The sequence below is a fragment of the Galeopterus variegatus genome, unplaced genomic scaffold (genome assembly GCF_000696425.1).
Source record: "Galeopterus variegatus unplaced genomic scaffold, G_variegatus-3.0.2 Scaffold14736, whole genome shotgun sequence".
Classification (NCBI taxonomy): Eukaryota; Metazoa; Chordata; class Mammalia; order Dermoptera; family Cynocephalidae; genus Galeopterus; species Galeopterus variegatus.
Genome location: NW_007740847.1, coordinates 3,748 through 12,134, shown reverse-complemented (window position 1 = coordinate 12,134; position 8,387 = coordinate 3,748). Strand labels below are relative to the sequence as shown.

At 36.8% G+C, this 8,387-nt stretch overlaps 1 protein-coding gene across 1 annotated transcript; it reads left to right on the top strand.

Moving 5' to 3' along the window:
- Positions 1 to 1,474: 1,474 nt before the first annotated feature.
- Positions 1,475 to 2,147, top strand: LOC103582046 (interferon omega-1-like). The gene has a single exon (XM_008563734.1). The coding sequence runs from the start codon at positions 1,548 to 1,550 to the stop codon at positions 2,133 to 2,135; it is 588 nt and encodes a 195-aa protein (XP_008561956.1). The 5' UTR covers positions 1,475 to 1,547; the 3' UTR covers positions 2,136 to 2,147.
- Positions 2,148 to 8,387: the final 6,240 nt, after the last annotated feature.

Below are 8,387 nucleotides of genomic sequence, written 5' to 3'. Positions count from 1 at the left end.
GTTGACCTTATCTTTTCCAATCTGGATGCCCTTTATTTCCATGTCTTCCCTTATTGCTCTGGGTATTTCTTCCAACACTATGATGAATAGGATGAGCAAGAGTGAGCATCCTTGTCTTGTTCCTGTTCTTAAGGAAAAAGTTTTTAATTTTTCTCCATTCATGATGATATTGGCAGTGGGTTTNTGAAAGAACAGCTGAAGGACACTAGTTTCTGTAATATAATATAAGGTCCTTATAAAAGACAATGTTACCACCAAATTTCCTGTGCCCACATCGAACTTTGAGGATAACAAGTGTTCAATAGTTTAAGTAAAAGAGTTGATCAATGGCAACTGTACCTGGAAAATAAATGTTATTTTACTAGATAAAAATGATTGTAATCAGATAAACCCTCCACCCACATAAACAAAACAACCTTTTCCTATCAGCATCTGAGGGCTGTTGGCACTGTTGACTCCTGGGTACATGGGTCAGGAGAGGAGGAGGCCACCGCTGAGAACTTGGGTCATTTACACAAACACTCTAGGGGTGAGGGCAAGGATCCTGGGGGATTTATTACCTTGACAGCAAAGAAACAAACCCCTCCTCAGTAAAGGAGATCTAAAGTCATCAAATGTGTTGAGCCTGCCCTCAAGGAGTGAGTCTGGAAGAGTTTGGGTTGAAGACACTTTGCGATTCTAGAGGAGAAGGCATTACTAGATGGGCTAAATACCTTGTGAGTGAGGTGGTGCTGGGGAAATGACATCATCTTGAAATTAGAATTCCTAAACCCATAATCACCAAAAAAGAGTCAGGATTCCAGCTAGGGGTATTGGCACAGCCTAAGGAGCAATCTGGACCTCCCATAAATAAATGGTGGAAGGCAACCGTGCTGCGTGTGCTAATCCTGAAGCATAACCACATTGACCTGCCAATATGCATTTTGATAAGAAGAGCAGCAATAGAGAAACTCATTCACTAATAATCATCAGACTCTTCCATGAATAAAACAGCTAACAAAACCCTGCTCTTTGTATTAAAGCGATTATTTGCCACACATAGTCTGGAAAATTTCTAAACAAATACAGAAACTCATAGAGCTGAGGGGGTGTGAATCCTGTGTAAAGTATGGAAGGTTCATAAGTCATCCATGATCAGCACTAAAAATTTGTTCCGCTAACAGAGAAGAGTGATATTTATACACGAAAACAAAAAATACGTATGTGTATGTATATGTGTATGTGAGAATTTACCTACATAAACCATGGTATTTAGGACAACGATGTTTCTCAATTAATTGATAACTGTTTGGATTGGCACGTCTGAAGTTGACTGACAAAATTCTACTGCTAAAAGAGTTTGGGTTAATGACATGTTCTTAGGTGATAGAGAGAATACACAAGTGAAAACAAAAAAGGGAAGTAAAAGTGGAGAGAAATGTTCAGAAAATGAAAACTCTTGTGTTCCCTATTTAAAAGCCATGCATAGAGAGAATGTCTTCAGAGGACTTACAGTCCACGGTCCCCCAGCCCCAGCTCAGCCAGGCCAGCAGCATCCTCAGCCTCCCATGGCCCTCCTGCTCCCTCTACTGACGGCCCTGCTGGTGGGCAGCTATGGCCCTGCTGGATCTCTGGGCTGTGACCTGCCTCAGAACTCTGTCCTGCTTAGCAGGAAGACCTTTGTGCTTCTGGCCCAAATGAGGAGAATCTCCCCTTTCTTGTGTCTGAAGGACAGAAGTGACTTCAGATTCCCTGAGGAGGTGGTGGATGGCAGCCAGTTCCAGAAGGCCCAGGCCATGTCTGTGCTCCACGAGATGCTGCAGCAGATCTTCAGCCTCTTCCACACAGAGCGCTCCTCTGCTGCCTGGAACCCGACCCTCCTGGGCGAGCTCCGTGCTGGACTTCATGGGCAGCTGGAAGACCTGGAGACCTGCCCGGTGCAAGCGATGGGAGAAGAAGAATCTGCTCGTGTAACTGAGGGTCCAATACTGGCCTTGAAGAGGTACTTCCAGAGAATCCGTGTCTACCTAGAAGAGAAGAAATACAGCGACTGTGCCTGGGAGGTTGTCAGAGGGGAAATCACGAGATCCTTCTCTTCATCAATAAACTTGCAAGAAAGGTTAAGAAGAAACGCTCGAGACCTGCAGTCATCTTGAGAGGATTCTCACTGTCTGATCTGCCATTATCACACTTGCACGTGTGTCTTTGCTCATTTCAAAAGGCTATTTCTTCTTTAGTGACTAATTTATTGAATTAATTCAGGAAATATCTTGTTAATAGTATTAACCAAGTGTGTGTTAAAAATATTCAGCTCTGGGCTTCAGTTCTTAAAAAATTACTGTCCTGATGTTATTTATTTATTCGTCTATTTATTTTTATTCTATTGCATTTTTGGTATTTATAATATTTGACATTTTACATATAATAACATGTTCATCTCTATATTACATTAAAATTTGCAAGATATGTTCACCATTCCACGTTATTAAATTTGCTTATCACTTTATTACATTTTTATCAAAGGAACTTCTTGAATTTGTTTATTCTACTAAGTTAATCCACACCCTCATTTTGTAAAGCAAATTAAAGAAAGGTTAAAAAATGTATTTAGTCATTCATTCTATTCACATTATATGTACAAATTGAGTAAGTGGCAGATTGTGGAATTTCCTTCAAGAAATACCATTGAATAAATCAAACAGTTCCTGCTGTGTTGAAACTCTCAGTCTTAGAGGGAAGGAGACATAAAAACAGTACTAATTCTTATTTTATTTAAATTATATTTAATGCTACAAAGAGAAGTAATGGAAAATGATATTCTCAGTCCAGAATAGAATGAACAACAAATGTCATGGGTGAAAAGGTGTTATTTTGGGATTCTTTACTGTATGTTTGATAATGAGGGCATGGGAATGGATGTGGTCACTTATAAATAGATGGGACAATGAGACTAGGACGTAACCTTCCTGCAGATCCTCAAAGGTAGGGCATAGAAGAGTCTCCAAAGGGCACTGAGGTGGAGCGGCCAGTGCAGTTAGAAGGAGAAATAGGGAAAAATGGGGGAGAAACAAACGAGGGGAAGACAGTGGTGCTTTCAGGGAAGATGAGGACTGAACTGTCCCAGTGGACCTGACAACAGGCACCATTGGTGACCGAGGGGGATCTGGTTTAGTAGAATTAATGGAGCAGAAACCAAATGTGAGTAGGTTAAAGGAGAAACACAATAAGGGAAATTGGGTGCACCCTGTGATTAGAAAATCATTTCGGTTAGTTTCTATGTGAGCTGCAGTTGGGAAAAGATGACACCTGGAGTAGAACTTCGGTTAACATCTCCATGCATATTTTTCAAATGTTTTCGGAAAATCNGGATTCTCACTGTCTGATCTGCCATTATCACACTTGCACGTGTGTCTTTGCTCATTTCAAATGGCTTTTATTTCTACTTCAGTCACAGAATTTATTGAATCAACTCAGCAAATACTCTCTCAGTATATCAGGCAAGTATATGTTAGAAATATTCAGCCACAGGGCATTAGCTCCTAGCAGAACACTGGCCCATGCTATTTATTTATTTATCTATCTATCTATCTATCTATCTATCTATCTATCTATCTATCTTTCTATTTATTTATTTAAACTGTTTTTGCATCTGTTGTATTTATAATATTTAGATATTTTACATATCATAACATGTTTACCTTTACATTACATATAAATTTACCAAAGTCACCTTTCTATGCTGTTCAATGTGCACATTGTTTTATTTATTAAATTATCCAAAAAAATTTTTAAATTTGTTTATTCTAAAAACCAACACTAAATGAAAAAAGGATGGTAAAATTTAATTTTTCATTTATTCCGTTCACATTGTATGTATAAATTAAGTAACTGGCATATTGTGGCATTTCCTTCAAGAAATACCGGTGAAGAAAGCACAGTCCCCACTGTGGTGGAACTCTCAGTCTTGCAGGGAATGAGACATAAAAACAGTAAATGTTTATTTTATTTCAGTTATATTAAACACTACAAGGAGAAGTAAGGGCAAATTATATCCTCACACCAGACGCTTTAGAACAAATAATGCTGGAAAGGGAAAAAAATATTAGATGTTTTTTCTTCGATTCCTCGGGGACACGTAATCCCAGAAGTCTTATTGGCAGTTGGGAATATGGGTCTAGAATGAACAACAAATGGCATGGGCAAAGGTATTAATTTGGGATTCTTCATCGCATTGTTAGTGATGAGGATTTGGAATTGGATGTGGTCACTTATATATAAGTAGTGGGGACGATGAGACAAGAACCTAAACTTCATCCTGTAGATCCTCACATTTAGAGGCATGCAGGGAAGTACAGTCTGTAAAGGGTAGTGAGGTGGAGCGGCCAGTGCAGTTACAAGGAGAAATAAGATACTACTCTGCTATTAAAAAGGATGAAATACTACCATTCGCAACAACATGGATGGACTTAGAGAAAATTATATTAAGTGAAACAAGTCAGGCACAGAAAGAGAAACACCACATGTTCTCACTTATTTGTGGGAGCTAAAAATAAATAAATAAATAAATATACAAACAAATAAAGGGTGGTGGGGGAGGAAGACACAACAATCAATAATTCCTTGAACTTGTTAAGACAAGTGAACAGATATGATGTAGTGGGGGGGAGGGGAAAAGGGAGGGGGAAAGAGGAACGGGTAAAGGGACACAAAAATCAACTGCAATGTATATTGAGAAGTTAAAATTGTTTTAAAAAAAGGAGAAATAGGGAAGAGTTGGGGAAAGAAGGATGAAGGGAAGACAGTGATGACTTCAGGGAAGATGAGGACTGAACTGTCTCTATGGACCTGACAAAATGCACCATCAGTGACCTTAGGAGGATCTGGTTTAGTGGGATTAATAGGGTAGAAAACAGATGAGAGGTTGAACAGGAAACACAGGAAGGAGGATTAGGTGCACTGTGTGTAGAAAATCAGCTTGGTAAGCCCGTTCATTAAGTGGACTAAAGTGACACCTGGAAGAGAATGTGAGTTACATCTCTATGCATATTTTTTAAATTCATGTTTTCTGAGAATCCCTTTCAAAGAATGGATGAATTGAAACAAAACTTTTAAACATTTTTTTGAGAGATGATTGACAAAAGATTGTATATATTTGAAGTGTACAACATGGTGTTTTGATATACCTTTGTAATGATTCCTATAAGTGAGCTAATTAACACATCCATCACCTGACATAGTTACCTATTGTTTGTGTGTGTAATGAGAACACTTAAGATCTACTCCCTTAACAAATTTCAACTATACAATGCATTACTATTAACTATATTTTCCGCACTGTACTGAACATTTTTAATATTTGATTTATTTGAGTTAAGCTATTACTTATTTAAGTACTTGGTTTAAAACATTGCTTATTTATTTGGCTAAAATAATAGTTTACCATTGTTTTAATTGATATTGCTTTGTAGGAAATTTCAATGGTAACCCATTTGTTTGCTAATTTCAAGCTTTATTTTATTTGTTATTTCATTGAGTCTCGTTTTTATGTTGGTCATTTACACTATATATTTATAATTTTTTAATTGCTAATCATTGACATAAACATTTTCTATAAATTATAGCCATATTCTTTGGAAAGACACTTTTTTATTTTACCTGTGTACATAGAGCTGGGCAGTTCCTTGTATATTTCTTCAGGCACTGTCTAGGACATGGAACTGTGTCTCTCCCTAGTCACTTTCCTCTTCTGATTTTACATGTATTCAGTTCCTTTTCTCATAAATCTGTTTTTACCTTCAATTTTAGTATTTCATCATGAATTTAAAAAAATCTATGATATGAGAATCTAAATTGATTTTTGTTAGAGGCAATTTTCCCAAAATATCTTATTAAAATTTTATTTTCTTTCTTACTAACAACAGATATTCCTTTACCATAATCTACTTAATTCTGGTTTATTTTTGAGATAATTTTATTTATTAATTTGATCACTAACTTTATTCATTGCTACACTCAGTTTACTTCTGATACTTTAAAATTCATTTAATTCTTTTGGTTGAGCTAGCTAAGGCCAAGAATTCCTTTCTATACTTTAATATTATTGTTTGCATTATTTCCTGATAAACTTTAGAATTGTTCTAAGGTAAAGAGCATTGGCTTCATGAAATCATAAACATTTGTGGATCCCCAAATGGCTAATTATACTGTATAACAAACAATGAGAAATGAGATAAAAATAGATAAAAGAAACTGGATCAGATACTTGAGTATTAGTGACAAGATTCTACCATATAGTATATACAAGGGGAAATCAGTAACTTCACATGGCAGAAACCTGGCAGATATCATCTTACCCAAGTGATTAAGATTAACATCAACCAAAATAAGACCTACTGATATCATGCACCCTGGATATCATGTGATGTGATGAGCAGATCAACTCTGTGATTTTCTTCCCTTAAATCCATAATCTCAGTCTAATAATGAGAAAACATCAAGCAAATCCAAATTGATGGACATTCTACAAAAATAACTGACTGATATTGTTCAAAAGTCTCAAAGTCACAAAAGACAAGGAAAGAAAGGATGTGTTATAGATTCATGGAGACTAAAGAAATATTACAACCAAATGCAATGTAGGAACCTGATTGATTCTTGGAACAGAAACAGGAAATTAGTGAAAAAACCAAGAAAATCTGAGTGAAGTCTGAAGTTTAGTTAGCAATATTGTACTAGTGTTAATATCTTAGTTTTGATACTTGTACCATGGTTTTGTAAGTTGTTAACATTAGGAAGGCTGGGTTAAGGGCATAGGGGAACTATTTGTACTATCTTTGTAACTCTGTAAATCTAAAATTGTTTCAAAATCAATAGTTAAAAATGAATAGGCTTCCAAGATTTTTGACCTTACTGGTTTTAAACTTTTAAAAATATATTTCATTGATTAAAATCATTACATTCCTGATTTTTTTTTTTCAGAAGACAGAAAATTCTATCTCTAATGTAACTGTTTAAAAGAGAGTTCTCTCACTCCTTAGCCCTAAGGTTCCTCAAAGTCAGTCTGCACAATCAACCCAGCAGCAAACCCTGCTGGCCTACAAAATAAAAGGCATCAACCATCTGGCAAGTCAGGTGACTCAGAGTCTATTGTCATCTCGGTCCTCCTCTTCTACTCTGCTGGACTCTCCTCATTCTCCAGAAGTGCTTCCATTTCCACCACACCTTTAATCCTTTAACTGAGTCCTTCCAGACTGATCTCCCTGAGCTCCCAGCCTAAGCTCACTGTCTTAATTCTGATTAGCTCATGCCTCTAGCCTGAGCCAAACTCTTAGGCTGTGGTAAACAGATAGAACTCTGTAGCCTTATGGATATTTGAATAAATGGATAGACATATATAGGATTTCAGAGCTGCTTATGAATAATTACCGGGGTGAACAGAATGTTTGGCAAATACATTCAAGCCTGTGAAGATACATTCTCCAGGAGACAAAATTAGGATACAATGTGTAAGTAAAATGGGGTCTAATGGCATAAGCAAATGGGGCTTCTCAGTGAAGATGATAAATGGGGGCTGAAGAGAAAGACCCTGTCACTATTTAGGCAAGACTCTCCTGGAAAAACATTGATCAGAGTCTAGAAATAAGCTCTTATGTCCAGAAACATTTCCAGAGACATGTAAGAGCTCAGGAGTCTGAGTTTCTGGTGTCCGACAGTAGTTCCATAATTCACTAGCTCCCTATGCTTCCGTTTATTTTTTGTTTGTTTGTTTGTTTTTGGTTTTTCTTTTGTAAAAGGGAATAATAGTAGAACTTATCACTGTCTGCTTTGATCTCTGATGTCTCCACTGACTTAATAGGGCTGGGCACATAGTAGGTGTTCAGTATATGAAAAATGAGGATATTCATTGTGGGGTCAAATGCGATTGATACATAAATGCTAGCAACAATGACCAACTGACAATAGACACTTTCTACAATTTAGCTATTTTTCTTCTTATTAACATTATTATTATTTAACTCTATTAACCTGGGGAAATTATCCTCTGAAATCATCTATTCCCTTCTGTCTTGTTGGAGACTTGACAAGAAAATTACTGACCTTCTGATTTTGTTTATCCATGATGGAAGAACTTAATGCAATGAACACTGGTTCATATCCAGAGAGCATATTGTAGTCTCAAAAATTTGCTTTTCTTGCGCATAAACTCTTGTGACTTTATTGGGATGTCTCCCACAACTCTCTATGAAAGGTGGATTCAGCAGAGCTGAAACCAACCCCTGGATTAGAATTGATTACTTTTCCTTGAGCCCATGTTCATTTGCTACCTTTGATCTAAGTCCTTTCCACTATTTTTTTTTTTTTCCTTTTTTGTCTTTTTTCGTGTCCGGCAATGGATCGCAACCCTCAGT